The sequence below is a fragment of the Actinia tenebrosa genome, unplaced genomic scaffold, assembly GCF_029948245.1.
Source record: "Actinia tenebrosa isolate PJP-AT-01 unplaced genomic scaffold, QUT_ActTen_1.0 PGA_scaffold6__47_contigs__length_16458017, whole genome shotgun sequence".
In the NCBI taxonomy this organism is placed as follows: Eukaryota; Metazoa; Cnidaria; class Anthozoa; order Actiniaria; family Actiniidae; genus Actinia; species Actinia tenebrosa.
This window is the reverse complement of record NW_028292583.1, coordinates 304456-327955: the sequence shown is the minus strand read 5'-3', so window position 1 is coordinate 327955 and position 23500 is coordinate 304456. Positions and strand designations below refer to the sequence as shown.

Below are 23500 nucleotides of genomic sequence, written 5' to 3'. Positions count from 1 at the left end.
GAATATCAGCGCCAAAATCAAAGAAAAAACCCGAAATATTTTGTACCTTTGTTTGTGGATGTATTAAACCACATAATTCGTCGCTACCCTATTAATGATGGAGTCCAAAAGTCTGCTCTTCTCGGATTCATGGCTAACTTCTAAAGAACCATTATATTTTCCAAATTATTTCACATTTATGTCATTTGTTATTTTACCCCTCAGAATCGGAATGAAAAATGATTATTATTGATTATATTAAAAAAATCAGGTCATTTGGATTTGGATTTTATGTTATTTTGTTAGAGTGTCACTTCACCATGCGAGTCTGCCAGGAACAGTGACATGTTCAAGTGGTTTCAAGTGCTTTAACATAATGGCTTTATCCGTTTTAACCCAAGTTCGCTCGCTTAAATGTTGCGATAAGCGACCTCAGATTCCTTCCAATCGAAACTACTCTCCCGACTTCCTACAACACGAGCTTCACCCGTCATAATTCTCTAGTAAAACCTTGGGAAAAGTTATGCTAAGTAGATAAACGACTTAGTTGACAAAGTAGGCGTTTGATTTACGGGGTTATTTTACTATTTACTTTTAATTTCGGATCAAATATTTGTAATTATACATATAATACAAAAGAAAACCTATAATTTGAAAAGATTTCCGGCTTTTGGTTCTTTTTCATTGGTGCGCAGTGCGCACACACACTTTCGTGGTTTTTTGATCTTACGCCAAAATGGCGGGAAATTCCGCACGCGCGCGCACACTTCAAAACGCAGGAAATGACGTGCGCAAAAGGGAAGTGAGAGGAGCCGAAAAAGGTTCCTTGTCTGCATGCCACTGTAAGGACTTCTTTTGTGTTTACTCTCATATTTCCTATAACACTCGAACTTGTAATATAAAATTTGTTGTTAATAAATTTTCTTGAAAATCCTGTTATTATTTTTTGACAGTAATTTGTTGAGTGAATTAAAGGAAGTGATAAATGATCAACACGGAATCATCACATTTATATATGGCTCACTACACGTTTACTTTGGTTAACAGTTGCTTTTTAATGAGCAAATATTAAGGTCAAAAGAAAAAGAAAAGTAGAAGAAAGAAAAGCAAGTGAACTTGTCAAATTTACACGAGAAAAAATAGAATTCCATTCTTGCCATTCGGTCTAGATTTGATAAGTATATAAAAAAGTATATAAAAGTATATAAAAAGTATATATATGTATATCAACTTTGACTCGAAACAATCCCCATTTCAACGCTTTTGATAATAACATAATTATAACCATGCTACAATTTTTAGACCGTTATTCCTATTTATACTTGTCCACGTCATTAGTCGCAAACTTATATCTTCATTGAGAGGATCACGACCGTTTCACCAACAGCACCAACAGCTGAAATCTCAAGAGGGTTTTCATTTTAGCGGCGCTAGTTGTTGAATAGAAACGATAAGAAAACACACTAATACAGATATCTTGAGTTGATTGGAAAGAACTATAGACATGCTGGCTGCTTGATACTGGAATCTTTGAGGTCCTTATGAATCATTACCAAATAATCCAATTGGACTAGACAAAATCAGATCAGAAAGTGTAAAATGTTCAATATCATTTTTTTATTTATTTATTATTTTTGCAGTAGCTAAACTAACTGTTACTCGCTTTATAACTCTTAGTCAGTCGAAATTAATGTAGATGACTCTTTTTGTAAATGTGGTTAATGTTTTTACGACCCAATGTTAAACGCCAGATTCGGTTTGATGCAGATTTTATAGTCTTGAAGTTCAAAGTCAATCTGCTTCCTTGCTGAAGCTCTTTCTCGCGTGTCTTGTCAAATTTGCTGTGTTAGTCAGTCATTTTTGTTGCAATAAAAACAAAACGCAAAAATCACGTAAATTAGCTTATCTTAGATATTTAACCTAGTTAAATCAATGTGGGCAGCTAAACTCCTGTTAAATTGATTTATCTTTTTAAACTATTCTTTATTTATTATTTATTTAAATTAAAATTACTATTAGCTTGATATAAAGGGTTTTACCTTGCAAATCGTAAACAAAATTGAAAATTAGCCAGCTTGCAGGAGTAAATGTTCCAGGATACAACGCTTAACGAAATGAAAGGATATATGCAAGCAAGATACAATAAACGTTTTTGCGAAGCTAAAGCTTTTCGTGAAAACTTGCAAGTGTTATACTGCTGATTTCAATACAATTCCCAGCGAAGCCACTCGTACGTCGAGAAAAAAGCCGAATTCTGGCGTAAACTACAAAAATTGGATAATTTTCTCAATGAAAAAAAAGGCACATGCGGTCGGCATGGTTTTTCTTTGCGCTTAAATGCTTTTTGAAGATGCCAGGGAGTGGTCCACAACTTCATTGTCTACCACGGCCGTTTCGTCAGGCGTGAGGAATGCTTTCTTGCTTGGAGTACCACGGCGAAGGTTTGCCTGTGTTACAACATTTAATGAGGTGAATGGTGAGCAATCAAAGTATTTTTAAAACATAGAACAAACACTCACAGAGGCAGGCAAGCAGGCAAGCAGGCAAGCAGGCAAGCAGGCAAGCAGGCAAGCAGGCAAGCAGGCAAGCAGGCAAGCAGGCAAGCAGGCAAGCAGGCAAGCAGGCAAATCGGCGTACCAAACAATAGAAACGTTCTGCACAGTTTTTGCATAAAAGTGGAGTTCAATTCCCCGAGGATAGAAAATGTATTGTTTTGGTACACCAACATGACCGCTCTAACGTCATGTGAAAACGCTCCTTAGTCAAGCTAGCCATCACTTACATCACGCATGGGCATCAAGCATTCACCAGAATAAGTCCTCATCATAGCATATCCCAAGGGTTCTCTTCCGTAACGGTATCCTCTCTCATCATATGTCCTGTAGACTGGCTCAACCATCGCTGCTGCTGGATATACCTGAATCATATACACCAAAGATGTCGTGCTGAGCATTAGTCAGTATATAAGGCTTATCTTCACATTAGCCGAACCTAATGACATCAACGAAGACCGCCTTAATATCTATTGTTTTAATTAGGTTCGGCCCATGTGAAGTTCGACGTTTGACCCGAGCCTTAGCCTTGTCGAACACAAAGCACTTAAAGACGGTAGCCACTAATTTCAGCGCGCTCACTTACTGCACATTATCCTGGTCGGCAGAGTCTCCCTTCACCCTTTTCACCCCGAGCGAGAGAAAGAAGGGAGATAGCAGAAGTAATAATAGATAGCTCGAAATAATGTCGAGAGAAATAAAACCGGCTGAATGCAGGCTACAAAAGTCCTGTAGAATTTTATTTGAGCATGCGTGGCGGTTGCTCAGAAACTTCCTTGTATCCCAAGCCCAATCTTAGCTAATCCTTTTATAAACGGTTTCGGTGTCAACGTCAAAAGGAGACTCTGCCACATCTACATCGAGGGATTCTCACGAGATTTCAAAAGACCTCGCAAATGCACAAAAAACATAGCCTTGAAACAGTGCTACCGTAAAGCCCCGTTTACACTAGCGATTTTTGCGGCGATTTTTGCTGCAATTTACAATAACATACACACAAGATAAATTTACGATAAACTATGAAGCTATAAAATAAATTAGACATAATAAGAAATAAGATTGACATAATTACTATTGGATTATTCTAAGCTAGACAATTATTATACATAAATAAAAAGGACAAAAACTGAAGATACTGAGGCTACGCCCACCACCCCCAAGCAACCACCCCAGGTCGAGATATTCGGGGCAACAGACAAAGAGAAAACTGTCCCAAATGCCACGACCCAATAATTGCCCAGGGTACAGCAGCGCAGCACCAATATCCATCAATCAGGTGAAAGATAAATTAATTAATAAAAATCAAGTAATGTCATATCGCTTCTTTAGCTCTGCTTTCACTTTAGAACAAAATAAACTATAACTAGAAATGTCTTTTATATTATTTGGCAAATTATTGAACAGTTCTGAAGCGATATCTTGAAAAGTTCCCTTTTCCAAAGGTCTGACCAAATTCAAGGTGGAACTTTGACGTAAAGTTCTTGATGGTTTACGAACTTCTAGTGCAACGTAGTTAGGCCAGTGCTCTGAGTTAATGGCTTTATAGATGACTTTCAGCAAGTTATAATCTCTACGTTCACGCATTGGTAACCATCCAAGCTTTAGGACTGATTCCACAGAGTTCACGTATTTTCCAGTGACAAAACTCGCAGACGAGAATTGAATTTTTTGTAACCTTTTTAGAAGATAGTCTGGTAATGGATTAAAAACCAGATCTAGATATAGGAAAATAGGATTTTTTCCCAATAATATATGCACTTTATAGAAGCTAAAATAGCTTTTCAGTGGCGCGGTAAGCGGCAATGATTTGCAGAACCAAAAAGCCAACCAAAAAAAAAGAAAGAAAAAAAAAAGGGAGCACCATTTTATTACCTTCGCCAAATATGCTAAACAGTGTAAAATCTAAATATATCACTCAGCACTCGTCCTATTTATAGGAAATATAGGAGGTTTTCTTTAAATATAGGCTCTTTATAGGATCTTATACAAATTATAGGAAATATAGGATATATAGGAGGTCTGGGATGCCTGTAAACGGGGCTTAAAGAAACGGCGTTTCCCAAAAAAGTGCAGTGAATTCATGCTTACGCATGCGAGAGAATAGTAAGAGTAACTATGGTTACGAGGCTATACCTGAACGTTAGGGGGTTGCCTTCTCATGTCCCGGATGACCAAGCGTGCTTCGTTGAGTTCCGTTTTCATTTGTTCGTTGGAGCGCTTAGTGGATTGTAGTTCACCTTGTAGGCTCTTTATGTCTTCCTGGTAACATCGAAGCTGAGAAGGAGATAAAGAAATTGAATTGTTAAAACAAGGTAGGGGTAGTCAGTTTATTTTACTTTGAGCATGTTGGGAGTGGTTGGCCAAAAATCACCCGAGCCAAGGGCTCATGTATAAAACGCTCGAAGGTGCGCCCTCTACCCCCCCCCTCCCCCCCAGACTATCAAAGCTCCTTATTACAAGCATACATCATCATGAAACCTTCCCCAAGGCTCATCACTAGGGACTGGGGAATTTCGTATGATTTATGTTAGGTAATGGAATAGACGTGATAAATAATATTTAGCAGTGGCATTTCCACAGAGTGGCTCTTCATCCACTGAAATTCAATTTGAAATTCAGAAGTTGATTTTTGCGGAGGTAGGAAAACCGATGAACACGGAAAACCCCTCAAAGCACAGGAGAGAACCAACAAACAACTCTACTCATACGACAACGAGCCTGGCAGGACTGAACCCGAGTCACGTTAATGAGAGGCGAGTGCTCTCACCATTACGCTACCCGTGCTTCCCAATTTTACTTTTTCAAAACCCAGAGAAGTAAAAAAGAGAGAGAGAGAGCTACAGGGGAGTTAAACTCACTTGTTCTTTCAGAATTTCGATGCCTTCTTCCTGCTCTGATGTCTGACTTTTAGACTTTACAACCAAAGAACTTAGACGGTGAATTTCGGACTCTAGTCTACAACAACAAAATCGAATATATTTTTGAATTGATTATAAATAAAAATGGACTCCACATAAGAAGAATTTCATTCAAGTTAGAATTGCAGAGCATCGTGGGCCTGTTTTAGGGAACATATTTCTATGATGGCGTCTCTTTTGTCCCTAAGATAGTCACACAATTTACTTCAATGCTAATTCGACCAAGTCTTTTCTTCTGCCTCGGAATGGCGCGCTGTATCATGCGCGATGCAAATGTTGATGACCATAGAAACGTGCATTACGGACGTATCCTTCCGCGATCGACGATGCCGAACCCAAGCATTCTGATTGGATAAGCAATAATTTACCTATAGATCATCATCATTATGCTATAATACAAGTTGCCTTAGTTTTTCGCTTCTGTTAATCAAATTTCCAACGGGCTGAATTAGGCCAGGGTGATTTGGAATCGAGGCACGCAATGCATTGTTCGTCACAGCGATAATCAGCAAGTATTATTTATTTTCTCTCGTCAAAATGAAATAATTTCCACCAACAACGACGAAATTTATTCTATTTCTAAAAGATATTTGGAGAATCTTTCCAATGATGAGTTTTATTTCTTTATTTTCGAGTAGAAGTGGTTGTTCATGGAGCTGTAAACCTGGAACTAGGAAACAGTGAGCTACGAACAAAATGTTTGCTGATTGGCTAATTCGTTCTGGCTGAGAAAAAGAAATCACCTGGTAGTATTTTTCTAATAGTCCCCTTCACAGTTCCCTGCGCCATCTTGAAAGATAGCCGTGCCTTTGCATCGAAGCGAGACGAACGGTGAGCTTGCAATGATAGAGACATGTGAATAATTGTTCAAGGTGTTAAAAAAGGTCTCTATCATTGCAAGCTCACCGTTCGTATCGCGTCGATGCACAGGCACGGCTACCTTTCAAGATGGCGCAGGGAACTGTGAAGGGGACTATTGACGGAAGGCAAAAACAAAGACGTCCTGGGTTGTGGTCACGTACTCATGAAAATGGGTGTATTAAGTTTGCGTACCATGGTATGCTAACTAACCTGTTACAAACACCAAGAAGCTTATCGTGCTTTGTATTCAACGCAGCAAGTTCCTGCACCACAGAATCTCTCTGTTCTTCGACTTTCCTTTTTCCCTTTACTAGCATAGAGTTCTCCAGTTTCAAAGCGTGTATTTCTGTTATCAGGGGTGCAGTGATAGAATGGTGTTCTTCTTTGTAGGCCGTGTCCGTTGGTGGTTCGTCTCTCGCGGTAGCTTCACTCTCATCTTCGACTTTCTGTTGGTAAATCAAACTCATAAGAACGAATAGCGCAGCGCAACCGTGACGTCAAAAACAACAACAACAACAAAAAAAAACAACCAAAAAAAACAAAAACCGAAGACAAAGGCGAAATTCGGACAAACAAACTTACAAGTTTACTTTCAGCAGATAATTTTCACAGCCGATCGCAGTTGATCTTAGTTTACATGGGTCATTATTGTAACTTTAAGTAAAAATAATAAAATCGGTTCGCGTATAATCCTCGTAGCGGTTAAACAGAATGCAATGTTTGTCCGAATCTTTAAGCTATGTTTAGAATCAGTGCGCTGCCCTATTATGGCCATGATGACAGGGGCACGAGTGATGTTAAGTACTGCATACGCCAATGTAGGCGTGTGTTGTATTATTATTATTATTATTGTAATTACGGAAACAAACCCTCAAATGAAGAATTCAAGAGAGCTAACACACTTTCACTCTTTTATGATGCTGCAAGACGTCCAGGAATCTAGCTCTAGACCCCAGAGGTGAAAGGCAATCGTTGCACCCGGGGGGAGGGGGGGGGAGGGGACTCCGTTGTAAAAGTATCCGGTATGCTCGTCGGCGGAAAATTTCAAAAATACCCCTAAAAGATACCGGAATTCTTTTAAAAAGGGCGTGATTGGACGATTTTTAACCCCTCGGAGATACCTTAATAAAAGATACCAAGATATGTTGTAATTTTTTTAACACCCTAAAAGATATCAAACCGCTGATTTTCACCCCTAAGAGATACGACGAGCATACCCGATACTTTTACCCTGGTGTCCCGCCTGGGGGGGAGGGGGGGGGGGAGGGGGGGAGGAAGGGGGGTGTTGCAGCACTTTTTATTTTAAACAGCGAGCGCAAACCAGCAGAAGATGGTAAAAATTCTCGAAAGTACAGAGGACTGAATCGACAACTCAGAGACAACACTGTTCAACTCTGCAGCACATTGGCAGATTACTCACGCGGGAGAAAGAAGCTCTTCCGTAACACAAGGAGTTATAAAAACTGTAGTTAGATTTTTCAATGATTGAAAATAATCCAGCTCATTGTTGCCGAGAACATTTCAAGTCAACATAGAGATCTTAGCTTTTGTTGACCTATGTCAAAAGCGGCGGTTACCACGCGGAAATAAACGGCCAACGTCACTTTGAATCTACTTCCTCATGATTGGTATTTAAAAAACAGAAATCCCCCGAAAACCCTTGACTTGATCATAAACTTATCCGAAAACTTTTAGAAACTTGAAACTGAAAGTTAACAATAAATTCTCACTAGTTTTTAATCTACTTTTGTAATCTACTTTTTCACAAAGCTTTTTACGGTGATCCAATTTATCTACGAGTTGCTACTGTTTTATTCAGAAACACCAACGCAGTAAAAACTGCTCGAATATAGAATGTTACATTTTCGTAGGTCCGCGAACGTATTAGGACGGTGTTAGGCTAACCTTAGATTTATGAACTAAATTCCCAATAATCTTGTAACATAAACTTGTGACCAATTTTTAGATAGTTTATAAATTCTTTCGAAAGTATGAAAGCTTATAAGACAGCGTAAAAGATGACCAAGGAATAAAGTTTCAGTGATCATTATGGCGCTTTATTTTCCGCTTAAAAAATGAAAATGAAATTTCAAACTTTTGAAAAACGCGACTTTTCTAGCATAAACACTTCAAAACGCGACCCAATTGCAAGACCGACTCGTGTCCATCATGCCCGGGCGCGGGTACGGTACGTGGTACCAAACGAAGCACACGTTTTTGCAAGCGAGGGCCTTAACTATATATTTCCATCGAAACTGATATAGGAAAACAATACCTAAAACATCGATGATAAATCCGAAGTTAATTCAGGCCATTTCGGGCAGAATTCGTTAAATTAAACGTACAAGGAGGGAATTTTGGCTCTATATCAGAGTGTTCTGGAACATTCATTTTTTGGCATGAGCATTTTTGGCATCCAATTAGGACATCAGCTTCAGCTTCTATTGTCGGTATGTCGGTAAAACTCTAGAAAACTTTACATGTGGCCGTATAAGGCTTTCTTTCTGATCTCTTCTATCCTTTATGAAGACAGCTGGTAAAGTACTGTGCTACTATCAGACCTAAAATGGAACCGCTTTAATGACAAATGTTGGCGGGTAGAAACTTGCAGATCGATATTGGGTTCAAACTAGTTATAGCATGTATATAAATAGAGTGAGGCAATATGAATACTTTTAGCATTAGGTTTCTGCATGTCGTGACTTTGTCCTGTATTAGTAAGTCACAAAAGAGGGCGAGAGTGTCACGTAACAAAGCAGTTCAGCTGTCGTACTTCTATTAGAGGAGTGATATTTCAAAAAGACCTTTAGTCCATCTCTCATGATCTTAATAAAAACTTCTAAGTTTAAGGAAATAGTAACCAACCTTCCAAGCAGCAAGGCAAACAAGCATAAAAATATAAATATCTAAATAAAATAAAAAATGATAACTTGCTGGTGGTACCTTTTGATATCCGCCTACCACGTTGTGGGAAGTTTCCTGACGCTCGCTTTTAAGATTTTTCAGCTTTTCTCGATTATGAACTAGCTTCTTACCATCTTTTCGACTTTCTTGGAGTTTTGTTTTAAGTCTTTGACCCTCCTGAAACTTCATAGAGAGATCAGAATTTTCATTTTCAAGCTGGGCTTTCCTTCGCTTGAGTTCTTCAATAGTCGATGGGGTTTTGTCGTCTTCCAAAAATTCATGTTCATGGTCGTTCATATCGCGAATTCTGAACCAAAAAATAGGTAATACATATTCAAATTATATCAAGGAACATGACTATACTTGTTCTGTCTTTGTAAAATGCTGATTAATCAAATAGCTCATTCGAGCAATAGCCTTCTATATTTTGTTGTTCAGATGAAGCGAATATTATGCACTTAAATGCTTTCACCTTGAAACAAACTCCCAAGAAACGAAATTCATTAAGTAAACAAACAAATTGTTCTGGAAAAAGCTAAGGATAAGTTAAAATAACCAATGGTTTTACCTTGAGGAGTTACATGGATATCTTTGTTGACTGCCGAGTTCTACATGCATCGAAGAATGATGAGGTCATTTGAAATGCGCCACAAGAGCTAGGGGAATCCCCGGTTTAAGTATAATCACTGATGAGCTTCATTTGCCGCGTAAATAATCCAAAAATATTAATAGGTATTTTTTTCCTTGGGTTTCCCCATATGATACAGCACTTATTCAGAATGTAACAGGATGTCAAAAACTTATTCAATAAGGACGAAAAATAAAATCCATGAACACCCCTTTACGGTCTTCGTAGTAGTAAAAAAATAAAGTTAATGAAAAATGTATAGCTTCACTTTCATTTTCGAAATATTGTTTTTTCTCAGAATCGAATCAAATCGAAAGCTAATTTACATGCTAAGATAATAACTGCTAGTTTTTTGTTTTTGTTTTAGGTATAGTGCTGAGTTGACCAAAATACTTTCAAGATTGCATGACTTTACGCATGTAAAAATAAATATGGACTTGTGATATAGCCACTTTTTCCTGTTTCTTTTTATAAGAGTGTTTATTTTTAAAAGTCATCATTTTCAAGAACAAAAGGATCTAAAAATGAAAAAATTACTTTGGAAAAAAAGAAGAAAAAAAAGAAAGAAAGAAAGAAAGAAAAGAGAAAAATACATACGCGATTCTATTCTAAAGAATTAGTCAATCAGAAACTCCGTTATATTTTATATTGTAATGGCGGCCTGGATAAAAATGAACCAATCAGAGCATTCGTATTATTGATGGTCCGCTCGCTATGCACTTGGTAAACGTAAACAGAATCCTTCCCGGCCTGAAAAAACGGCAAAAAAATCTCTAGTTTTTTACATTTAAATAACAGTGAAAGGATCAATAATGGAGTATGGATAAACGAAGAGCCATGGATGGTGACGGCGACGAAGAGAATCCAATTGTTCCTCACAATTCCATGACTTTGTTGGACTGTGGTCGTTCCCCTGCGAGTAGACTTGAAAGCCGTCAAAAAAAATATCCAAAACGGGATTTAATAACACCAAATAAGAGGATTCATATAGACAGTTCTAATGGGGAAGAAGTCATTGAGTCTTTAAAGTCTCGGCTGTACGATAGACCAGAGAATTCAGAGGTTTTTAGAGCTATTTTGCGTCCTTCTGGTGGCAATGTGAGTATGCGTTTCCAGCTCTATGGCAACAAGATGGCTGAACGCAGTCAACTGATTTTTGACTTTCAAATTTGATTTCTTTAGTTAAAATTATCCATATCGTACTAAGAACTTTTTCTTGGAAACAAGATTTTTTACGAACTTAAATATACAAGAAAACTGCCACCAATGATTTAGTTTAATATATTAAGCAAAATCTTCAGGAATTCTTAGAGTATTTTATAGTGTTGATCTTCTTGAAAAAAAATTATATCAGTACCATTCACATAGGAGGTTAGTTATTATTTATTGACGTAAAAACTCAAGTATATTATTTTTGGAGGAAACAAATAAACAAAACCAGATGCTTGTAATTGCATTTAACTTAACTTTCTATTTTTGGCCCTAGAGCTTCTGAAAGTAATTCATTCAAAAAGTTTTTTTTAAGTTTTAAAAATGAATAATTTACAAGTGAAAAAAGTAACATGTGTTACAACTTATGGTATATTTCAAATGCCACGATTTTAATGTTGGTCTAAAGTACATGTACACTACTGTAAACAGTATATACATTTGTGCAATCAAATTTTTAGTGAACGTTGGTCTAGCCTAATCGTGCGATTACACAGAGCAATTTTTCATGGAGCACTGCAGTGTGTAACCTACATCGCAATGTGAAAAAATGTTGCAAGACAAGTTGCAGCAATATTTGTGGAAAGTAGAATTGGCCTCTACTTTTGGCAGTGATTGCATCTCCATTAATTGTACTGTGTAAACACTCTTGCAACTTGTGTCACAATGCTGTTGGGAGACTAGTTGCAGAGAAAATTGCTCTGTGTAATCACACCTGAAGGAAACAGTATTTTGAGCCTACAAAACATGGTTATAAACAGATTTCTTACACTTGCCGATATGTGTTACTATGGCAACCTACCTTTTCTTAAACATTTGGATTTGTATAAACAACTTTTTATGCTCTTTGATTGGCTAACATTAGTGGTTAAGTTAATTAGGTAGTGGTGGTGCATCACCACACCATGTACCACAATATTTGAACAAATTTAAATTAAGCTTATAATTGTTGTAAAGTAATATCAGTATGTTTATTATTTGTGTCTGATTTATTCTATAGGTTACTCCCCACCCTCCCCCTACTGGGGCACCAAGACCAAGCATGGGGGCTTTTAGAACCACAATGTACAGGAGGGACTTTAAGAGAATCCAAGCAAAAAAAGCTGGAGCATTGCAATCATCTCCTGGTAAAGAATCCATGAAGATGGAAATGGGACACCACATGGTGGTGCCTCCTATCAAGAAAAAGAGACCAGAGGTACTAGATAACAAGGGGCCAGTAGATAGGGAGGATTTAGGGACTGCAGATGCTGGACTAATCCCAGGAGCAACGCAGGAAATGGTTGAAATGCAACAGGAGGAAAAGGTACTGTATGATTTTTGTGTTTGTTTCATATGCTACAGGGCCCAGCTGTAGGAAGATGCAATGCAACACTGTTGCATGATGCATCCCTCAAGATTGACCATTTTACAGTAGCTTGGAAGCAAATCATTGAAGCTAGGAGTATGTGTGAATGATGATGCTTTCCAAGGAAATGGAACTTTTTATCATTTTTTCCCAAAATAAACCTTTAAGTTTTGCCTAAATGATGCTTGTATTGCAGGCTCCGTCATTGTCTTCACTGAACACAACTAAAGATATAGATATTTTGTCCGAATTCTCTGTTCACATCAAGAACAGTAGACCAGGATCACATAACTCATTATCATCATCATCATCATTCTTATCACAAACAAGTGTGTTAAAGCCAGAAAAGGATTTGAAGTACTATAAACCAGCACCACCTAAGCATTTGGGGCTTCCAGATGATGATAGCTTTCTTGGTCTTGACATCATGGATGTAATCAAGAAACTACGCCATAGACTGAACATGAGTACAGACCTTGATGCAATAGCTAGTGGCATAGATATCGACAATGATGAAAACAACCTTCTTAGATTGTACATAAAGGAAGACGATGGAAGATTTCTTTATTGTCTACCTAAGAATAGAGGTGTGAGGGCCGCTAGATACAATCCTTATGACCTTGAGTGTGTAACATCATCAGAGGCCAAGGCTCACCCCATGTATTTTACTGTTACTTCTTCTGCTGTCACTCAGGTAAGAGTAGGGGACATTAATAGCCATTTAGGTCCATCAATAGCTATTGGGTATATCTCCCTCTAACAAGAATTATGGGCAGTACAAGGGTAATTTTGATGGGTTTTCACATAGTGTTTGGGATTCCAAAATGTTTTATTCTTTCCATTAAGAAGTATTGCAGGGTTTTTAAGGGTAAACGATCAGAGAATGCTCGAGTACATTGTAACTGAGCAAAACATTTCTCACATTTAAACTTCCATTAATAGCTTAGTAATTTGTAAAATGTTCACGTGGTCCCCACGACTCTCCGCAGTTCACGACCTTGAAGGGATTAAAAATTTGGAACAATGTTCTCTCTCTCCCCTCCCCTCTCTTCTGCAAATGCTCGAAACATACAGATATAAGTTTTTTTTTTATTTGCACTTTTTCAGGTGAGTAATGGTCAGAGCACAGAATTGACTCTAATGGAAAGATGGCTGTATGAAAGACGAATCTTCAGCAGGATCAAAGATATACCAACTTTTAGACAATTCAGGTTTGCACTTTTTTGTGCTATGTTCTTGAGCATTTTACACCCATTTCCAAATAATTATGTAACCTAAACGACTCCAAACACTGGAGTTTTGGCTTCTTTTGATACAATCTGTGCTAACTTTGACCGACCCAAGCCAAAACTAAAGATGTCTGGAGCCATGTACAGCTGTAGGTTGCACAATTTTGAATATTGATGTAAAATATCATATGTTTAGTTTGAACATTCTCTACTTCATTCTTGTCCTTCGTACTTCTCCCTTTTCTTTCTCTTTTTAGTCCGACTCTTGTTCTTGCTTCTTCATTTTTCTTTCGTCTTCTTATCCACTTTCTCATCGTTGTATTTCCTTTCTGTCTATTGTAGGATGTGGAAAGGCTTCACCTGCTGGAAGGTGAATGTCCGATTCACGAAGAACAAAGGAAGCAAACTCGAGGTTGGAAAAGTTCTGTTCACCAACAATGAAATTATCCAGAAGGGCATTCTTGATGTGAGAGAGTTGTGTGAGAAGGCATCCAGTAGCTTGACAGGGATAGGAACAGGTGATGATGCTATCTCTTTACTATGTGTACAACCTGCGGTAACATACACATTGGAGGAGTTTTGCAAGACACAGGAGGAACATATGGATAAAGCAAGGGAGAAACTGTTGGCGCTAAGGAAAAATGTAGTGGGAATTGTGAAACATGTCTGTGAGGTTCGTATCAAGCAAGCTCTTATTTATTTGCCTTGTTTTTTTATTCAAAACCATGCATATACCTCATTTTTTTAAAGAAAGCCTCAAAAACCTCCGGGCCGATCTAAGTCAGGGCATGGCTAACTCACAGATAGAACCCTGAAACAACCTCTGGGCCGATCTAAGGCAGGGCATGGCTAACTCACAGATAGAGTGAATCGGAATTTAGCGTTGGATTTTGTGTAGGAAGGAAAACTGGAAAACTTGGAGAAAAATCATCGAATGACATCCATTATAAGTTAATCCAATGATAAGAACATTTCGCACCCTTTTTCATAATTTTAGTATTGAAATCGTTTTGATTTTTATGTCGACAGAAAGTTGCAGAAATGGAAGGTCTTGCAGACTGGATTCACCCAGAACGAGCTCAAGCCGTCCAAGAACGCAACGTCATCAAGACTCTGAAAGAAATAAAGGACCAACCTAAAGGTATGTGTGTTGTGTGCGCGTTCTCTTGCTTTGTTCTCTGTCAAAGTTAAAATGTTTATGAAAAGTGATAGCTCGCTTGTCTTGCAACATTTTTTCGGATTTCGCTGAGGTTGCCGTAGTCTCCCTCGCATCCGTTTTTAGTGTCGGTGACGACCGACACTAAAAACGGATGCGAGGGAGACTAAGGTTGCCGCTGCAATTACAGACATTGTTGCGAATAGTAGAATTCGTTTCTCTTTTTGGCAAAGATTGAGACTCCGTTGCACCGTGTAAACACTCTAGTAACTTTTGTTGTAATGGATTTCCACAATTTTCGCCGCCATTTGTGTATCTTGACTCGGGTACGACGTCGCTCGTTCGCAAAAAAAAAAAAAAAAAGAAAAAAAAAATCCTCGGTACACAAGAAAGGTCGACTTGAAGGTAAGTCTAGCAACGCCGTTGCGAGAAAGTTGCAGAGAAAATTGTTCTCGCGCCTAAATGAAATTTCAATAAAAAACTAGTTTATTGTTTCGTCCATGGGAAGGGTGTTAATAAAATAGTTGAAATATTTTAAATGTGTTTTTCTTCTTCAGATAAAGAGACAGGAAAAGACGGCAAGCCCAGCTTTACTCAGATGTCACAATGGAGAACCATACTGCGTCGTATAACGTGTTTTATACGTCTGGTTGATTTCTTGCTGATGGAACTCCTTCGTCGATTAGTTCTGGTCGGGCTACGTACTCTAGCAGCTCAGGTCAAATCATCGTGTACTTGTGGGGACATTGTGTATTTGAGTCTCATGGAAACTACGGAAGAGGTATGTATTATTAAGATAATACGTGCGCAGTGATTGGCCGAAAACTGTGCTTTAATAGTGAACGGCACAGAGCACAGTGCTGACGCCATCCGCTCGCAAAGTGCTGCTAGAATCTTCGGCCGCCTCTCTTTTTGCGTAAATACATTCAATACCGAAATAAAATTAGAAACTATATAATAAAACTGATGAAACAGATTTTTCCCGTTTTCTTGAGTACTTGCGGCGCTTTCTAAGTGCTTTATTGCTGAACGGGGCACGCAAAAAGCTGTGTTATTTGTAAAGTATGAAATGACCCGTCCCGAGGGATCCAAACGGGAAGTACCGAGAGTCTTACGAATTTTCTGTTTATGGTAAATTTCGTATGACTGTGAAAAAATAACGCTAAAAACGTGTACTTGTTACTGTGACCGTAACGGTGTTGTGTGCGAGCATTTTGATTGGATCAGCAGTGATCTCGCGCGCTGTGATTGATTCCCAGGATGTGATGAAGTTATTTTTAGCGTAATATTCTGTAATGCGCATGTAAATATCTCCATATGGAACATGCGCAAATAAGTATTCAATTATTGAGTTAGTAGTTTTCGTACCACGACCATGCCGTTTGCCGGACAATTATGCGAAGTGCTATATTTTCAGTACATCAAGTGTGTATGAATACTCTTCACACTCTCATGTTTACATGTTTACATAAAAATAATTTAAAAATCTTCTACAAGAAAGCCAACTAGTGACAACTCATATTCAGTTGTCCTTCAAAACATACTTTCAAAAAAAAAAAAAAAAAAAAGAAAAAGAAAAAAAAGAAAAACAGTGGGTCCCTTTTTGTTAGTTTTTCTTACTTTTGCTGCTGATGCTAATGGTGCTGTTGATGATGATCAGTGCATATACTGGTATAATGATTTTGTTTGTGCTTCTGCTATTTCATGGTCATGATACTTTTTCATTGATAGGAACAAAGAGAATTGTTGTTAAAGAAGACAGATATCATCCTGGACAGTCTCGAGCCGGATGACTTGAAGGCTCAAGCTCTGCTTCGAGTTGCACTCGTATTGAATGTGCCGTGTGATACGGTTACCTTACCAAAAGGTAAATAAAGTGATTACTATATATAGAGGTTATTACACTGGTAGTTGTGTATTATACCCGGATGATTTTAAGAGTCAAAGCGACCGCATTTTTTCAAGCCCCGTAGGCTTCACGAGTAAAATTTATCCGGCTGTAAAACACAACTAGCAGTGTAATAGTTAATTTATTGTACGACACGAAAAAACTGAGAAAGAGTGCCTGAAAACAACCATTTCTTATTGTAAACAAGCAAACTTGAAAGTCACGAGCTCAAACCATTGACGTGGCCCGCACAAAGGAACTAAAAGGAGAAAATTTCCTCGCACTGACATCAGCAAAAAAACTCGCTTTAAACCGGTTCACAGACCGTGTATCGGAAATTGAGTATGTCGTATAATAATGTTGCTATAACGTTTGCGCAATTTTCTAAAAATTTTCTCGCGCTTGAGGCAGGAAGAGGGTTGAAGGTTCTCATAATTAACCAAAGCGAATGGAAAACTTGAGGTTAAGAAGACAAAAATAAATAATTTTAACTGGTGAAGAAAAACTTAATGAAATGACGTATTGTGATTTGGAAAATTAATAATAGCAGCTCTTCTTCTTTTCAGACACTATAAAGAAGACAGTGTCATTCCAAGACGTCCCTGGTGATGGTGATACTACTGATGATGATGCTGTTAGCACGAGTACAGAACAAGGAAGCACCGTCACGACCAGATCACATCGCTCATCAGTATCACAACACTCTAAGTCATATACTACTATGAGTCCTACTCAAGAGGTAAGTATAAGTCAGGTAGTGAGGAGACTACCCACCCCCCCCCCACCCCACCCATACACTTTAAGCCAATTTCTCCTAAGATCGGTCTGAAACCTTACTCTTTGAGCAAAGGACCTACCAGATAAGCGCCTCGAGGTCCCTCCCTCTAAAAATCGAAAGCGATGTTCACCACCTGTTCATCATCAATATGTGTTGTTACGATGTGTTGAACCTGGAGTCGATATTAATTCGTAAATCACGATTAGATATTGATCGCGTGGTCGCAGCGCTAGTCATCGGCCGACCCCCCACAAAGGTCATGGAGGCGCCCAGGAGATAACGTTTCGTAAACTTATCTTAGGGTAGAAAAGAAGACTCGTATGGGTCACAGTGTTTTACCGCCTAGAGCGGCGTCTTAAAATGATAATAGTAAAACAAGTCATGGAGCAGTTTTCGTATGACTGTGAAAAGCTCAGTGCCGTTAGCGTGACGTGCCGTGACTGTGATGCTTTCTAGAATTTTAATTGGCTGATTTTTTTCACGCGCAATGTGATTGGTCTGGCATTGCCGTGACCTTGGCGTGACCGTGTCCGCGCCGTGTTTATGCCGTGTTCCGGGTATTTGAGTGGATGGAGAGTAATTCTCGTGCAATGTGATTGGTCTGGCGTATCCCTTGCCGTGTCACGACCGTGTTCGTGCCGTGAACTTTTCACAGTCATACGAAAACTGCACTAGTCGTCAAGCGGTAAGTACCGGTACCATTTCTATTTTATTCTAAAAAAAGCTGTAATTTTTTGTTCTGCAGGAAATTGAAAACGGTGTACTTGGTGTGATCCAATGCTTTGAACGCACGGTGGGAGCATTCCAAAGCCTGGTGCGAGACAAAGAACTATCAGTCTTTAGCAGTCCTCCCAAGAGCGACGTGGTGTTTGCCTTGTCACGTGATATGGAAGAGGAGGAAAAGGCCAGTAAGATACCATGGCCTGATACTGATTTACTGTTCGGTGAAGACCCTGACTATCAGAACAATGTTGTACAAATTGTTGAGTTTGTTAGAAAAGACTCTGAAAACGTCTTGAATTATGCCCAGGTAAATAAAGTAACGTAAGTAAGTAATGTGCGGGTGATAAGCGTGCTATATGCGCGTGATCTGTTTACGATGTGTGTGGTTTGCGTGTGATGAGCGTGCTATATGCGTGTGATCTGCTTGTGATATATTTGTGAAGTGCATGCGATAAGCGTGCTATGTGATTCTGATGTGCTTGCTAAATCCGTGTAATGTGTGGGTGGTGAGCTATATACGCGCGTTACTGATGTAATGTGCGTGCGACGAGCGTGGTATGTGTGTGTGATCTGTTTATGATATGTGCGTGCGATATTCGTATACTGTACGTGCGATTAGCGTCCCACTTCTATGCGTTTTGCTTATAATATGCATATAATGTGCGTGTCATTTGCCTGTAATGTGTGTTTTATGTTCTTGTCTAAGGCACTTGTTCTCTTTGCTTTATCTCGTCCTTGCAGAAATTCGAACAATTCTGTACAATGGTCGATAGATCAAGGAAGGTGAACGTTGAAGCATCCCTCAAGGAACGTGAATGGAAAGCCGAGGAGTTTAACGCTGTGTTAGGCCAACACACTGAACAGGTTAGGTAGGATGGGTCACCTGGGGACTTACAGCGCACACCCAGGAAATTGGCGGGAAAATAAGAAACAAGTATCCAAACCTTAGAACATTTGAACATGATAGATATGATGGGCTACCTGGGGACTTCCTACGCATGCCCAGGAAATTGGCGGGAAAATAAGGAACAAGTATCCAAACCTTAGAACATTTGAACATGATAGATATGATGGGCTACCTGGGGACTTCCTACGCATGCCCAGGAAATTGGCGGGAAAATAACAAACAAGTATCAAAACCTTAGAACATTTGAACATGTTAGTTATGATGGGCTACCTGGGGACTTCCTACGCATGCCCAGGAAATTGGCGGGAAAATAACAAACAAGTATCCAAACCTTAGAACATTTGAACATGATAGATATGATGGGCTACCTGGGGACTTCCTACGCATGCCCAGGAAATTGGCGGGAAAATAACAAACAAGTATCCAAACCTTAGAACATTTTTAAAGTTTGTGAACTAAATATTTCACTTATGTTTTCCAATGTTTTGGTATTTCAGGTGCAATCAATGAATGAAATGACTTTATTCAAAAGGGTGGGGCTGTTCCACGTGGAAAGTGATGGCTTCCAACATTGCGTACTGCCGTATCCTCGGCTTGTGTTAACTACAGTGGCCAAACACTTGCCTGTTATTGCAGCCAAACGTAATGATGCTCTGTTGCACGTCATCAAGGTCAGTCAGCTGAGCCTAAAGACCATTTTCAAATTCGTACAAGAGATCTCTTTACCTTGGTCGTAATGTTTACCCAAACCACTGGTCATTCCCTTGAGAATAAGATTCTTTGTCTGAATCGTATCCATTATTCAAGTGTCTTCTCATGCGCAACCATTAAACAAAGAATGATACTCTAGGGAATGACACGTGATCTTGAGAATAAGATTCTTTGTCTGAGTCGTATCCATTATTCATGTGTCTTCTCATGCGCAACCATAAAACAAAGGATGATACTCTAGGGAATGACACATGGTCTGAAATGGGGAAACATTACGCCCAAGGTAAGAGGTCTATACCGCTGTGGTCCTTGATTACGGAGTCGTTTTCTCAGAGTTATCCTCATCTCTTCGGTCTTCAAATCGCATATAGGACTCAGATTTTTTCCCATCTCTTGTCATTCACTCATTTTATTTCCTTTTTAGTTTCATCATCTTCCCTCCCATTCACTTTCCTTCCATTCATTCAACCATTCATCTTTCTTTCCCACAGCACGCCTCAAGGAAGCTAGACGCAACCCCTGCATCAGTAGAAGAGTTTGTCGACCATCTGATATTCTTGTCCCGTATGTCATCTGAGATAGCATCGCTCGAGCGAGAATATGTTGTAGTTATTCGTTTGTACTCTATCGCGAAAAATTTTGACATACCTATTGAAGCTGAAGAAAATGCGCTTTACCAGACACTTATGCCTAGTTTCCATCACCTCAAGGTAAGATAGCCCTACTGGAAGGAGTCTAGTTATTTTTTTTCTGCATCGGATGAAGATGAGGAGAGGGCTAAAAAGATTTCATTTCTCGTTCACATGTTATGACGTGAAACAACGCCTCCATTTCTGCTTGACACAACGTCTAGACACAAGAGGGTCAATCAATCAATCAATCAATCAATCAATCAATCCATAATAATAATAATAATAATAATAATAATGAATTTATTTAAATCTGCATAAAAAAATGGATCAGGTTGAACCAAAGGAACAATCTGGTATAAACCCATAATCTATTTAAACAAGAGCTTATAAAGCTCGTTCAAAATACGAACATGTAGGATCACGTGGTCTGTTAATGCAAATTGGGGCCTAATGCTAGATAATGTTAGATATGTCTACTTCACAGTCCCCACCCCTCCCCTCTTAATTAATTAATTGTCCCATCTAATAGTTTATATAATAGTTGTGTTTGTTTTGCTGTAGTCTACCATCTTGTACTGCGTGGCCAAGAGAGACGAAAACATTCAGTTTTACAACCGGGCACTAGAAGAATTAATCTCCCATGTTCGTCACGACTTGAGGACCACAGCAAACAAAGTGCGTTCCCCAGCTCTTCTAGACTCAGAAAACATTCCGCAGGTTACCATAGAGAAGCTGAAATACTTGGCAGAAGAACTTGAAATCATCGCTACGAAAGCACGCAGCTACGCCACGTATCAAGAGAGATTTAATAGCTCCATGTCTTCGACTTTCCACAAGAAGGCACTAGTCGAGTGAGTATCGTTTTACTTCTCGCTTAACGTTATTTGTATAAAAATGACCTCTAAGTGAAAAGCAAATATTCTTGTAACTGTCTTCAGTGGTCGTTAAGGCGAAACTCTTAGAAAAAAGGGTCTAAGAGTTCAATTTTTTGCTCAGTTTTAGCGGGTAAAATGATCAATAGACCTCTTTACTTTGGGTGGAATGTTTTCCCATTTCCGACCACGTGTCATTCTCTTGAAATGTTTTTTGAGTTACATGTATATTTATTTGTCTGAATGACACGTGGTCTGAAGTGGGAAAACATTACACCCAAAGTAAAGAGATGTCTATTGATCATTTTACCCGCTAAAACTGAGCAAAAAATTGAAAACTTAAAAGACCTATATGTTTGTTTGTAGAGGAACGATCCCTGGTGTATCAACGGCTGGTAGCGCCGCATCGTTGTCCTTACAGACAGAAGTCAGTGAGGTGGAAAAGGATTTGTCCTTGAGGAAGCTACTATGGGAAGCAACGCAGGAATGGGAGGTGTTGGTTGACCGATGGGAACAGACAGCTTTCGAGTCTTTGTCTATAAGCTCCGTGCAGAAGGATGTTTTGAGGTTTATTGAGACGATTTTTATGTTGGAAAAAGGTAGGATGCACAGCTGTTTCAGTTGTTTAGGGGATTGTAAGATGATTGGAAAATGGATCTAGATTGGAAAATGACAATCCCAGTAACTACTGGGTTACAACATCAAAGGTTTTACAACTCCAGTTGTAGTTACTGGCTTACAAAAATTCATTTACAATCACAGTAACTACTGGGTTACAGCATCAAAGGTTTTACAACTCCAGTAGTTACTGGCTTACAAAAATACATTTAGAATTACAGTAACTACTGGGTTACAACATCAAAGCTCTTACAACTCCAGTAGTTACTGGCTTACAAAAAATCGTGATCTGTGATCAAGGAACACAGCGGTATTTGACTAAAACAGCCTATTTGTGCTATGACAGGTGTGCCCCACAACAAAGTAGTCCCTCGATTGAAGCAAAAGGTTACCACCTTCAAGCTTGGTTTGCCCGTCATAACTAGCTTACGTAACCCTGCTTTAAGGACGCGTCACTGGGAAGCTATTCAAGAAGCGATAGGGAAAAGATTGGTCAGGGATAGAACCTTTACTTTAGGGAATCTGTTACGTTTGAAGGTAATGATACAGTACCTAATTTTCTTGTCATTGTCAGACAGGTTGTACTCTATATCCTCGCTTTTTAAACTTGTTATGCAACCGCCTGATATAATACTTTCAGTATTGATTCTACATGAAGTAACTTAAAGACGCAACATTTAAATGAAGAAATATTTCACCATTCAACTATTCAATACTGAAAGTATTATATCAGGGGTTAGGTGCACTTTAAGTTTAGAGTCGCAAGACCGAATAGCGATTAAGATGCAAATGAAATTGTCTGTACCTTACTGCCACAAGTCCAGTTTTTGTTACCATAATCGTTACATTGCGTAGCAGGGTTTTATATTCAACAACCAAGCTGTAAAAAAGAGAAAATTGTGTGCGTCCGTCTACACTTTGCACCAATGAGGCGTCCTTCTTTGCATTGCTTCACGAACTTTTCGAAAATGTGCTTTCATAATAAGCAGTGCAGTTGCAAAGAGGATTGCGCGCGTATCGCGCACTCCACAGTATCGATCGAGCAGTTTGCGCAATCCTCTGCACATTCAATGCTTAACCACCAAGTCGGACTTTAATGTCATATAATGTTGATTATATCAATGATATTGTCTCTATGCACAGGTTTTCCAGCACAAGGATAAGATCGCAGAAATCGCTACACAAGCCAGCAACGAGGCTACACTTGAGCACATGTTACAAAAGGTATTGCTAGTACCATCACAATTTAGGAACATTTGATACACAACGGCTTTGGAGGCTCTGATCTGAAGTAAATAGACAACTTTGTGTGCAAGATTGGCCATGTATCAGAGCTAGGAGAGTAGACGAAGTTTTGGGGTGAGATTTGGGACGGAGGAAATAAAAAGAGAATGAATGGGAGGAAGGGAAGAAAGAAGGAAGGGAGAGAGAAGATGCATCGGATTCGTTTCCTTGAAGGTGACTTCACTAAATCAACTTCACTAAGCTTGTACCTTGTATTTTTTTGTTAGATTATGGATTTCTGGAATCAAACGGACTTCACGCTGAGCGCGCACGCTACCCGTGATATCGCGATAATCACACGCG

At 39.0% G+C, this 23500-nt stretch overlaps 2 protein-coding genes across 2 annotated transcripts in view; one reads left to right on the top strand and one right to left on the bottom strand.

Annotated features, from left to right (window-relative positions):
* Nucleotides 1-1574: 1574 nt before the first annotated feature.
* Nucleotides 1575-9921, bottom strand: LOC116289105 (uncharacterized). The gene is made up of 7 exons (XM_031695993.2): nucleotides 9783-9921; nucleotides 9254-9521; nucleotides 6521-6756; nucleotides 5390-5486; nucleotides 4665-4805; nucleotides 2762-2896; nucleotides 1575-2426 (listed from the first exon to the last, which is right to left on the bottom strand). The coding sequence occupies exons 1-7, from the start codon at nucleotides 9830-9832 to the stop codon at nucleotides 2313-2315; spliced, it is 1041 nt and encodes a 346-aa protein (XP_031551853.2). The 5' UTR covers nucleotides 9833-9921; the 3' UTR covers nucleotides 1575-2312.
* A 550-nt stretch (nucleotides 9922-10471) lies between these two features.
* The window catches only part of LOC116289100 (dynein axonemal heavy chain 6-like), a 44861-nt gene continuing 31832 nt past the window's right edge, over nucleotides 10472-23500 (top strand). Inside the window, 18 exon segments of the mRNA XM_089038861.1 lie at nucleotides 10472-10940; nucleotides 12052-12357; nucleotides 12596-13093; nucleotides 13507-13610; nucleotides 13971-14301; nucleotides 14658-14769; nucleotides 15342-15565; nucleotides 16516-16651; nucleotides 17239-17411; nucleotides 18196-18480; nucleotides 18915-19037; nucleotides 19578-19751; nucleotides 20283-20501; nucleotides 20985-21274; nucleotides 21662-21894; nucleotides 22260-22450; nucleotides 23057-23137; nucleotides 23425-23500. The exon segment at nucleotides 23425-23500 is cut by the window's right edge and continues 83 nt beyond it. Coding sequence (XP_088894987.1) covers nucleotides 10662-10940; nucleotides 12052-12357; nucleotides 12596-13093; nucleotides 13507-13610; nucleotides 13971-14301; nucleotides 14658-14769; nucleotides 15342-15565; nucleotides 16516-16651; nucleotides 17239-17411; nucleotides 18196-18480; nucleotides 18915-19037; nucleotides 19578-19751; nucleotides 20283-20501; nucleotides 20985-21274; nucleotides 21662-21894; nucleotides 22260-22450; nucleotides 23057-23137; nucleotides 23425-23500 — 3835 coding nt within the window. The 5' untranslated portion in view covers nucleotides 10472-10661.

Excerpts from the sequence above, each read along its gene's own strand:
- LOC116289105 (XM_031695993.2), bottom strand. The coding sequence starts at position 9,832 with ATGCATGTAGAACTCGGCAGTCAACAAAGATATCCATGTAACTCCTCA. Across the intron at positions 9,522-9,782 it reads TATCCATGTAACTCCTCAAG|AATTCGCGATATGAACGACC; the intron begins GTAAAACCATTG and ends TTTTTGGTTCAG. Across the intron at positions 4,806-5,389 it reads TCGAAATTCTGAAAGAACAA|CTTCGATGTTACCAGGAAGA; the intron begins GTGAGTTTAACT and ends TCTCCTTCTCAG.